This window comes from Onychostoma macrolepis, chromosome 08 (assembly GCF_012432095.1).
Source record: "Onychostoma macrolepis isolate SWU-2019 chromosome 08, ASM1243209v1, whole genome shotgun sequence".
NCBI classification, from domain to species: domain Eukaryota; kingdom Metazoa; phylum Chordata; class Actinopteri; order Cypriniformes; family Cyprinidae; genus Onychostoma; species Onychostoma macrolepis.
The window spans coordinates 29,141,686-29,153,733 of NC_081162.1; the positions used below are offsets into that span (position 1 = coordinate 29,141,686).

At 37.6% G+C, this 12,048-nt stretch overlaps 1 protein-coding gene across 2 annotated transcripts in view; it reads left to right on the forward strand.

The window, feature by feature from the left end:
* Positions 1–11,013, forward strand: part of pggt1b (protein geranylgeranyltransferase type I, beta subunit) — a 15,521-nt gene extending 4,508 nt beyond the window's left edge. The window contains exons 4-10 of one of the 2 annotated variants that reach the window (XM_058784646.1): positions 1,529–1,680; positions 1,760–1,892; positions 5,609–5,654; positions 5,723–5,907; positions 7,261–7,369; positions 10,303–10,491; positions 10,575–11,013. In XM_058784646.1, coding sequence (XP_058640629.1) covers positions 1,529–1,680; positions 1,760–1,892; positions 5,609–5,654; positions 5,723–5,907; positions 7,261–7,369; positions 10,303–10,451 — 774 coding nt within the window. In that variant the 3' untranslated portion in view covers positions 10,452–10,491; positions 10,575–11,013. Of the gene's footprint in view, positions 1–1,528; positions 1,681–1,759; positions 1,893–5,608; positions 5,655–5,722; positions 5,908–7,260; positions 7,370–10,302 lie in introns of both variants that reach the window. The other variant, XM_058784645.1, reaches the window with a different exon arrangement.
* Positions 11,014–12,048: the final 1,035 nt, after the last annotated feature.

The window sequence follows — 12,048 nt, forward strand, 5'->3', positions numbered from 1 at the left end:
GATACAAGAATGTTTAGATGTTTATTCTAGAAAACAAGACACACAGAGTAAGAGAGTCACGTCTGATCACTAATACAGCAGCGTTTATAAGCTCTTAAATCAGAGCAGAACGTCTTAAATTCATAAAGTCGTGGCATTAAATGTTGCATGCACCGCAAAACATGAATCTCTTCCTCAGTATTTCTGTCTTGTTTTTCAGTTCAAATATCAAACATCCTTAAATCAAGACATTTACTGCAGATGCAGAATGAAGATATGAAGTCTTGTAATCAAAGTGATTAAAACAAGAATAAATATCTGTCAATGTTAAATTGGGAAATTGGAGTCCATCGGCAGATATTTGTTCTTGTTTTGAACATAAACTCACTTCATTTTGATTTGTGTCTCAGAAAACAGGTTTTCTTGTTTATTTTTGCATCTGCAGTAAATGTGTTGATTTAAGGATGTTTAGATGTTTGTACTGAAAAACAAGACGAGAAGATCAGAAGGTACAAGACGTTATTTGTAACACATTGTATTGTTTGTGAGCAGAGATATCCAGGCGTTGAGCTATTGTTTGTGAAAGATGATTTATATAGTCATGGAAATGTGTCGGAAGATTTATTTTCTAAACTTTAACCCGTTTAATCCCAAATTCTTCCCAGACATGAAAATATCCGAATGACGTGTCATTAGTAACCCTTTGACATAATCAAGTTATCTTTTGAAAATTCTTTGGAAAAGAGTGTGAAAAATTGTGTTTTATGGTCGATGGGATAATGTGTACTAAATTAACATATTTCTGCAGTCAATAAGATTATTATATATCTCAGCGCAGCTATTTTAAACTGTTTGATCACATCATAGTGTTACTGTTATGCATAAAACCCTTCTACAGCACTGAGATTAAATACAACCAACATATTTCAGAATTGTTACTTTATTGTAACACATATGATCAAATTGTTACATTAGTGCTACCAGTATTACATCAATATTGTAACTTATTTGTAACATTTGAACTTTTAATTCAGTGCAATATTTTGTCGTTGCAACATTTTAGTGCAACAACTGCGACTGGATTTATATGTAAACCTAAACTCACTGTTATCCAGCGGTCACTATTGAGACCATCAGCATGTTTACTCCTTCTGTGACCACACTCAACAAAACTGAAGATATGTGAATTCATATATTAATACTAGACGCCTTAAAGATAACATGTACTGAAAATCTGTGTCATATCTTTATTAACAGCCTTTTGTTTTGGAGCTTTGATGCAGTCCTCATCTTCTCAAGCTGCTCACAGGAAATAAACTGCTCTGGTCATGTGACAATCTGCACTAATCATGTGACACTGCACATATTTAATTGAGACCTTTATTTTTTCCATATTTGCATAAAGTGCACTAAAACAGCAGTCAGTTTGGTTTTTAGAGCTTTATGAATGAAAGCCTGTTTTGCGGGTGGGATTATTGTTGTGTTCCTTAAATTGTCTTGTCCTTGAAGAGGTCTTGAGCTAGTGTTGATAAAGCGTGTGTCTCCGCAGGGCCCCGGGGCCCCTCACCCGTACGACAGCGGTCACGTGGCCATGACCTACACGGGCCTGGCGTGTCTGGTGGTTCTGGGGGACGATCTGAGCCGCGTGTGTAAGGAGGCCTGTCTGGCCGGACTGCGAGCGCTGCAGCTGGAGGACGGCAGGTTCGCTCTCAGACGCTCGTCTCTCGTCTGAAACACACGTCTGCAGTCTCTCAATCTGCGGCTCTGTCTTTCCCTGCAGTTTTTACGCTGTTCCCGAAGGAAGCGAGAACGACATGAGGTTCGTGTACTGCGCCGCCTGCATCTGCTACATGCTGGACGACTGGTCAGGGATGGACTGCCAGAGAGCCATCGATTACATCCGGAGGAGCGCCGTGAGTCCTGCTTCTGTTACGAGCCTGATACACACCGCTGCTCGAAGCTTTCTGAGCCTCTTCTGCTCAGCAGGGCTCTATTCATTTGATCAAAAATACAGAAAAAATTGTGAAATATTAGTGCAATTTCTAATATTAGTTTCCTATTTTAATATATTGTAAACTGTAATATATTTCTGTGATGCGCAGCTGTATTTCCAGCATCATTACTGCAGTCTTCAGCGTCACATGATCTTCAGAAATCATAATAATATGCTGATTTATAATCACTGTTGAAACAGTTGTGCTGCTTAATGTTGTTCTGGAACCTGTGAGACTTTTTTCTTTGATTGAATTGATGAATAAAAAGTTTAAAAGAGTAGAATAGAAATCTTTTCTAACAATATATGTATTTACTATCACTTTTTAAATTCTGTGGCTCCATTGAGAGTAAAGCGACAAAAAATTAAATTTGAACCCTGGCTAAACAGCACCATCCAAGAGCTTAGACGTGCATGTCGTAGAGCTGAACGGAAGTGGAAAAAAGATCAATTACAAGTATCTTTTGAAATATTACGTGAGTCATTAATCAGGTATCAAAAATCTGTTAAAAATGTATTATAGCTAAGAACTGTCACCAACCTAAAACCCTTTTCACTATTTTGGATTCTGTTGTAAATCCGACTAGTAATGTCTGTTTAATATGTGATAGTTTTCTTAAGTTTTTTACAGATAAAATAGTTGATATAAGACGGCATATTATACCTTTAAATTGTGATTGGTCTGTTCCCTCTTTTTGTACTTCTACCTTTAATGAATTCCAGATAATTTCTTTAGATTCTTTCCAAGACATTATTAAGCAGTTAAAACCTACTACATGTTCACAAGACATAATTCCTACACGGTTCTTGCTTCAGGTTTTCGATGTTATTGGGCCAAGTATTTTGGCTATAATAAACAAGTCTCTTCTTACAGCGACTGTTCCAAAGTACTTAAAGCATGCAATTGTTAAACCCCTGCTTAAAAAATCTAATCTTGACCCTACTGTCCTATCAAATTATAGGCCAATTTCAAATTTATCTTTTCTTTCAAAAGCTCTGGAAAAGGCTGTTTTATTACAACTGCAGAAGTTTTTAGAGTCAAATGACATTTTTGAAAAATTTCAATCTGGGTTTAGGAAACATCACAGCACTGAAACTGCACTTTTAAAAGTGTTGAATGATATTTTATTATCTGTAGATTCGGGGGATTCTGTGATACTTTTATTATTAGATTTAAGTGGCGCGTTTGATACAATCGATCATAGAATCCTTATTTCACGCCTTGAAAATTGTGTGGGTATTACAGGTCATGCTCTTGACTGGTTTAAATCCTATCTTGAGGACAGAATGTTTTCTGTTTACCTTGATGGTTTTTCTTCATCTAGCTCTATTTTGCAGTTTGGAGTTCCTCAGGGCTCCATTCTGGCCCCTGTTCTGTTCTCATTATATATGCTTCCTCTGGGGTCTATTCTTACCAAGCATGGGGTGTCATTTCATTTCTATGCTGATGACACCCAAATCTATCTGCCCTTGAGGAAAAATGATCAAAGAGGCCTGGGATTACTGAATACGTGTCTGTCTGATATTAAGTCTTGGTTCTCTTCAAATTTTTTACATCTAAATGAGGGCAAAACGGAGGCCATTGTGTTTGGGTCTTCGGGGGCCCTGGATTGTGATTTGGGAGATCTGGAGTCTTATAAAAAACTGTCTGTGAGAAATCTAGGTGTTAACTTTGATTATGCACTTAATTTCGATAAACAGATAAATTCTGTGGTTAGGTCTGGTTTCTTCCAGTTAAGATTGCTATCAAAAGCCAAGAGCTTTTTGTCGTTTAAAGACCTGGAGAGAGTGATCCATGTTTTTGTGTCATCGCGGCTTGATTATTGTAACTCCCTTTATATGGGAATAAGTCAATCAAACATAAATCGACTCCAGATGGTTCAAAATGCAGCTGCCAGACTTTTGACTGGCACCCGCAGATTTGATCATATCTCTCCCGTATTATGCTCTTTGCATTGGTTGCCGGTCAGTTACAGAATCGAGTTTAAAACTTTACTGTTTGTTTTTAAAGCTCTGAGTGGAACGGCTCCTGAATATCTCAGTGATCTTTTAAATACAAATACATATTCTAGACCACTGAGGTCTTCGGAGAAAAGAGTGTTGATGGTCCCTAGATCCAGATTGAAGCTGAGGGGCGACCGTGCCTTTTCAATTGCTGGGCCAAAATTATGGAATAGTCTTCCAGTCTCCCTGCGATTAGTTTCTTCGGAATCTGAATTTAAATCTAAGTTAAAAACGTACCTTTTTTCTAGGGCTCATAACTGTTCTTAGAGTCTCTCTAGTGTTTTGTGGTCAAAACTGTTTATAATTGTTTTTTTTTTTTGTTTTTTCGTTGTTATTAGCAAGGTTTGTACAGCACAGTGGTCAACTACTGTTGTTTTTATTGTGCTTTATAAATAAATTTTGATTTGATTTTATCCATTTAACACATCCTTGCTGAATAAAATAGTATTTTCTTTAAAAAAAAAAAATGGAAAGAAAAATGTACTGACCCCAAACTTGTGGATAGTAGTGTATTTTGTAATACAATATTTCTATTTTGAATAAACACTGTTCTTTTTTTCTTTTTTCTTTTTTTTTACTTTTTATTCATCAAAGAATTCTGAAAAGTATCACAGGTTTCAAAAATTTTCCTACATTGATTATAAATCAGCATATTATTATGATTTCTGAAGATCATGTGACTCTGAAGACTGCAGTAATGATGCTGAAAATACAGCTGCGCATCACAGAAATATATTATATTTTAAAGTGTATTAAAATAGAAAACTGGTATTTTAAATATCCAGAAACACAGAGCATTATTCCCGCCCTCCGATGACCTCAGGCGCAGTGGGTCAGCAGGGGTCAAAGGTCGAGCGGAGCTCTAATCCCAGCGCTGATGTAATCCAGCTCTTCACACGGCTCACTCCTCGAGAGCTAAAACCAGACACAGTGACGAGAGAGAATCCGCTCACTGATGCAGTTTCAGTCGCCCTGAGCTCGAGCGCTCACAGAACAGACGCAGAGCTCTCGTCCTCAGCTGACGTGTGTTTTAGTCCAACTGCGTTTAAAGGGATGCTTCAGCCAGAAATCATCATTCACTCACCCTTCTGTCATTCAAACATGACTTACTTTCTCCTAACCCTAACTGACCACAAAAGAAGATAAATGTGACTCTGCAGTCATAAGCAGCACAGCTATATTTGTAGCAATAGCCAATAATACATTGTATGAGTCAAAATTATGGATTCTTCTTTTATGTCAAAAATCATTAGGATATTAAGTAGAGATCATGTTCCATGAAGATATTTTGTAAATTTCCTACTGTAAATATATCAAAACATGTTTGATTAGTAATATGCATTGCTAAGAACTTCATTTGAACAACTTTAAAGGTGATTTTCTCAATATTTAGATTTTTTGGCACCCTCAGATTCCAGATTTTCAAATAGTTGTATCTCAGACAAATATTGTCCGATCCTTGACCTTGATTGATTGACCTTCTTTTGTGTTCCACTGAAGCGAGTCAAACAGGTTTAAATGACATGAGTGAGAGTAAATGACAGAATAATCATTTCTGTCTAATTGATCTCATTAAAGACCTTTATTTCTGTTTGTGTTGATCTGATGATGAACTCTCATCTCTCTGTTCAGTCGTATGACAGCGGGATCGGTCAGGGAGCAGGACTCGAGTCTCACGGTGAGTCAGACGCCTCTCCCGAGTCTCTCTCATTAGAGCTCGTGATGATCACTGCTCTCTGTGCTCAGGCGGATCCACGTTCTGTGCCGTGGCGTCTCTGTGCATGATGGGAAAGCTGCAGGAGGTGTTCAGCGAGCGAGAGCTGAAGAGAATCCGGCGCTGGTGCATCCTCAGACAGCAGAACGGCTTCCACGGCCGACCCAACAAACCCGTGGACACCTGCTACTCCTTCTGGGTCGGAGCCACGCTGGAGGTGCGTCTCATCTCTGTGACCTCGCGCTCGGCGTCTCAGTCAGGCTCTCAGGTGTACGGTCCTATGACGTCACGGACAGAATCACAGAGACAGAATTTACTGGATGCACTGAACAAAATTTTATTTATTTATTTATTAAAAGAAGACTTAATATCTTAAATCACTTTACTTGTCAAGTAAATGCATGAAGAATGGTTAGATATTTATACTAGAAAACAAGACAAAAAAAACCTAATAATTTTTTGCAGTGTCATTTGCCAAATTTTGAATAAATCAAAAGCAAGTCAGTACACGTAAATCAAAACACTCAAATATTAAACGAAAATTAAACAGCAAAAGACTGTTTAAATATGAATCCTGCATGTTCTGCTAAATGAGGACAAGAACAACATCTCGAGTCACCTCAGCAGCATTTGACCGTTTCATTTGGAAAAAAAATACTGACACACACACACACACACACACACAAACACACACACACAGAACTCTTCACAACAACCCATCAAAATAAAGGTTCGGTTTAATTTGAAGAAATTGTGTCAGAATTTAAATGTATTGCTAGTTTACAGCAGAATGTCTTACAACTACTAATTAAATTATCATAAGTTTATTTTTAAGGAATCCTCACAAATTTTCTTCTATGTTTTAATTTTAGCAGTAAAACACTATATATTTCATAGGGCCCTAGTATTGTTAAAAAAGAGAAAAAATTAACATAAAAAAATATATTAGTGCTGTCAAACGATTAATCGCATCCAAAATAAAAGTTTGTTTACGTAATATATGCGTTTATTGTGTATATTTATTATGTGTATATAAATACAAACATACAGCATATTTTTGGAAAATAATATGTATTTACATGTATATATTTCTGTTCATAATTTATATCATATATAAATATATATAAATAAATATATTCATAATAAATATACACAGTACACACATATATTATGTAAACAGAAACTTTTATTTTGGATATGATTAATCGTTTTATGATAAGACAAGACTGATTTCATAAGGCTCTACAGTAGATTAATTCTCCTTTGGTTAATTCTGTGTGTTATTTACCAAGTCGACCATCACTAGTAGTGGTTAGTGATCAGATCTCTAGTACAGCACTAGTACACACTACACTTTCTGTTCCATTGACTTCCATTATTTATATAACGCTTTTAACAATACAGATTGTGTTCAAGCAGAAGACCGTAGACCGAAACATCACCGCGTGACCTCTTAGTGGGATTAAAAGAAGAATTTGTACATATTACATGTTGGACTGTGTTTGTAATTTTCACACTGCAGATGTTTTGTGAGTGTTTGTGGAGTCTAACATGTGCTCGTGTCCCGCAGCTCTTAGACGTGTTCCAGTACACAAACTTCGAGAAGAACCGGAACTACATTCTGTCCACGCAGGACCGTTTGGTGGGCGGCTTCGCTAAATGGCCCGACAGTCATCCAGGTACGATTACAGCCGCGCTCGAGAGCTTTTGTGTGTGTCTGTCAGCCGAAACCACAGCGTAACTCAATACAGCAGACCTCAGTGTGTGCCTGATGAGACGAGACTCGGGTTTCTGAAGGATCTGGAGATCTGACGTGTTTCCAGTGTCACCTGATGACCAGTAATCACTCTGACCTCAAAACACTGCTTCCAGTCGAGTCCAGAGCTTTGTGTAGAGACGCACAAAGGAGTGAAATGTGCCTCGCTGGCGTTAGATAGACAAACATAAAATATGAGCATCTAGAAAAAGTGTAAATAAATACTTTTGATTATATTTGTGAGGCAGTGATGCAGACACATTCAGGGCAAACAGCGCAGGACGGAAACAGTGCTGGACCACATTAAAGCGATAGTTCTCCCACAAATGAAAATGAGATGTTTATCTGCCCCCGGGGCATCCGAGATGTAGGTGACTGTTTCTTCAGTAGAACACAAACGAAGGTTTTTAACTCAAACCGTTGCAGTCTGTCAGTCATATAATGGCAGTCAATGGGCTCCACGGCTTTGAGAGACAAAAAAACATACACAGACAAAACTGAATTAAACCCTGCGGCTCGTGACGATGCATTGAGCGATCTAAACATTGATATAAACACGTGACCGATCGCTTCCGCGCATGCGTCTACTACGCCTGACCTGTTGTGAACGCGCTCCGGACAGATGGACCGTGCGGCGGATCAGAGGTAAAAAATGAAATAAATACTGTTCGGTTTCTTGCACAGACCGATCGCTTCGTGTCTTTAGACCTCAATGCATCGTCACGAGCCGCACGGTTTAATTCGGTTTTGTCTGTGTATGTTTTTTTGTCTCTCAAAGCCGTGGAGCCCATTGACTGCCATTATATGACTGACAGACTGCAACGGTTTGAGTTAAAAACCTTCGTTTGTGTTCTACTGAAGAAACAAAGTCACCTACAACAAAAAAAAGTTTTCGAAAAAAATCGGACCAAACCTTGCAAGATACATGCGACATTACATCATCAAATTAAAAAATTATGGATAATTATAAAAACAACTGTTGATACAATACAAAACACTGCCCTTTAAAAGCTTGGGACCGGTATGATTTTTACTGTTTTTTTTTTTTTGTTTTTTGTTTTTAAAGAAGTCTCTTTTGCTCACCAAGGCTGCATTTATTTGATCAAAAACAGAAAAATTTTGAAATATTATTATCATTTAAAATAGCTGAATTCTGTGTGAATATGTGTTAAACTGTAATATATTTCTGTGATGCGCAGCTGTATTTTCAGCATCATTACTGCAGTCTTCAGCGTCACATGATCTTCAGAAATCATTCTAATATGCTGATTTGCTGCTCGAGAAACATTTCTATTATTATCAAAAACAGTTGCCAATTAATGTTTTTGTTTGCTTAAGTACTTAATTATGTAATTTGTGTGCTTCATGGGAGTGGACGGGCGTTAAAGAGTTCTTATGGCATGATTTGCTGGTTTCTATCGTCTGATCTGTTTGCAGAATCTTGAGTAACGCAGTGTTTCACCAGGAGATAGTTTTATTGTGTACTGCACTTTGTTATTCTAGTTATTTATGACTAATAGCGGTTAATGAAGCAGAAACAGCTCACTTGGGCATTGAGGAGGCGTGTCCTGCAGGACAGACGCTGATGACATCACGGGGTACTGAATGAATAATTCATGAGCTCTTAAAGACACAGTAGCTGTGAGTGTGCGTCAGCAGCAGTAACTAGTTACAGTAATATTACTTTTTGCAGTAGCTAGTAGTGTAACTAATTACTAATAAGATTTCAGTGATAATACTAACCATAAAACCGATAGTTACTAACCCTAACCCCTACTAATTTAAAGTCCAATAATTCCTAGATTTATTTTAATAATTTTCACGACTCTTGAACACATGATGTCACCGGAGCAGCAGGCATACGGAATATGAAAAAGCTTGTATTCAGCGGATGGAGATATTGGCATTACATTGATTTTGTGCTCTGAACACTTTACTCTGGCGTTACACGGCTTGCTCTCGTCCCTCTGATCCTGATATAAACTCTATAAAACCTTTTTAGGGAATGAAATAATTTCTTATGAACTTATATGATATCTTTTGGTAAAATACATCGTGGAATATAATCGTATATGGGTATAACAGAGAAGTTATAGCTACAATTAGCTTCAAGCTACACATGACAATTAATGAGATTAATACAACACTTTTTACTTAAACGTTACTATAATCACCACTGAGTGTTTGTAATCACTTCTGACTGCGATTCAGTGTGGATTTTGGTCTAATGATGAGGCAGAAATATATTGTTAGTAACATTTTAGAAGAATTTAATGGGGAAGATATGCAGCTTCTGTGGGGCGTGAAGGAGAGCTCGTGTATCTAGTAGCGTAGCTAATTACTGCTGCCAGAAAGTAACAAGTAAAATAATAAAATGTGACCCTGGAGCACAAAACCAGTCATAAGGGTCATTTTTTCAAAATTGAAATTTAAGCATCATCTGAAAACTGAATAAATAACACAAAATCCTTTGTTGGGATCGGACAATATTTGTAAATCTGGAATCTGAGGGAGCAAAAAAATCTAAATATTGAGAAAATCGCCTTTAAAGTTGTTCAAATGAAGCTCTTAGCAATGCATATTACTAATCAAAAATGAAGTTTTGATATATTTATAAAATATCTTCATGGAACATGATCTTAATATCCTAATGATTTTTGGCATAAAAGAGAAATGTATAATTGTGACGCATACAATGTATTGTTGGCTATTGCTACAAATATAGCTGAGCTGCTTATGACTGCTTCTGTGCTGCAGGGACACGTATTGCTTTTGAAAGGAGTTGGTAGTAATGAGTAATATACTGCTGGAGAGCAGCAGGTGTTGATGACCGCTGTCGTCTCCGTCTGTCCGCAGACCCTCTCCACACGTACTTCGGCATCTGTGGCCTGTCTCTGATCGGAGAAGCGGAGCTGCAGAAGGTGCATCCGGCGCTGAACATCAGTGTCCGAGCGTTCGAGAGTCTGCGGCAGCTGCATGGATCGTGGAGACAGAAGAGCACATGACGACTGAAAGAACCAACACGAGCGCAGTCAGTTATTAAAGGTACAACTGATGCTCTTTAGTTCGTTTGGGCCCCGGATTCATCCTCCCTCGTCAGTGTTTGATTATTAGTTTCTGCCTTACAGACCGAGGAACTCGCGTACAGATGAGCTGATCCTGGACTATTGTGCACTGTTTATTTCAGTTTTACATTTTATATATATATATATTTCCATTTCTTATTGTTTCTGTGAAATCATCGTCCTCTCTTGAATGTGCCTCAGATGTCTTTAGGGTGCTTCGGTGTATGCTATAAACACACGGCATCTCCACTGAAGACACTTGAATGTGTGTTTCAAGGATCAAATTATGAAATTATTTTTTCTATGCTGTAATATCAAGTGTAGAAGTGACAGTCACACTGCTCGTATTTTATTATGATGTAAAGTTGAAGTGCTGAACTGACGGTCTGCGAGTGTCAATAAATGAAGAGCTTTTAATCATGTCTGAGAAATAAGCATTTATGATGCTGACGGTGAGACATGCGTATTTAATAACGGTTAAATAAAGGAATTGACTTTTCAACGTGTCTGAGATTTAAATATTATTTTTAGAGACACCTCAAGACAAAAAACATGAAATAAAAGATATATTTATACACGTTTGTGTGTGTGTGTGTGTGTATATATGTGTATATATGTATATATGTGTGTGTATATATATATATATATATGTATAAATATGTACAGTAGTCAACATTTGAAGTGGATCAAAAAAAGTTAATCAAGAGCGGGTATTGTTTTGGTTTTAGGACGACTGAACTTTTTTTGATCCACTTCATGTGTTGACTACTATATGAGTGTGTGTGTGTGTGTGTGTGTGTATATATAATCTTTTAATGACATTGAGGAATAACATGTATAAAGAGTTGTATGTGTGTTAATGGCAGTGTGTAGGTGAGCAAAGATCCCTTTGTTAAATCATTAACTTAGAATTTTATGAACTATGAAAATAATACAATCACACACACACACACACTCACTCACACACACACACACACACACTCACTCACTCACTCACACACACACACACACACACACACACACACACACACACACACACACACACACACACACACACACACACACACACACACACACACACACACACACACACACACACACACACACACACACACACACACACACACACACACTCACTCACTCACACACACACACACACACACACACACGTCCTTGTTTGTCTGTACTGTGTTTCCTTTGACACTTGAATTACAAAATGTAAGATTGAAGATATTGCCATACACAGAAATGTAACGTTTAAGAGTATTGTTTCATTCTACGGTACATATTCTTAGAAGTAGCCACTGAATGGAAATGCCTGAAAAAACTATTTCTTATTCTTTTGAAAAACATCTTGCCTGCCTGGATCTACTAGAATAGAATAAAGGGAGATATTCCAGAGATACTGCTTCACTTCAGCTGTTCTGACAAACACAGCGGCACATACAGAACAATCACGCAGAATTATGGGTCAAAGGTGGTTTGGATTTAACATCAGCTGGTTAGAGATGGCTGTAAACGCTGCTGGATGTTGAGT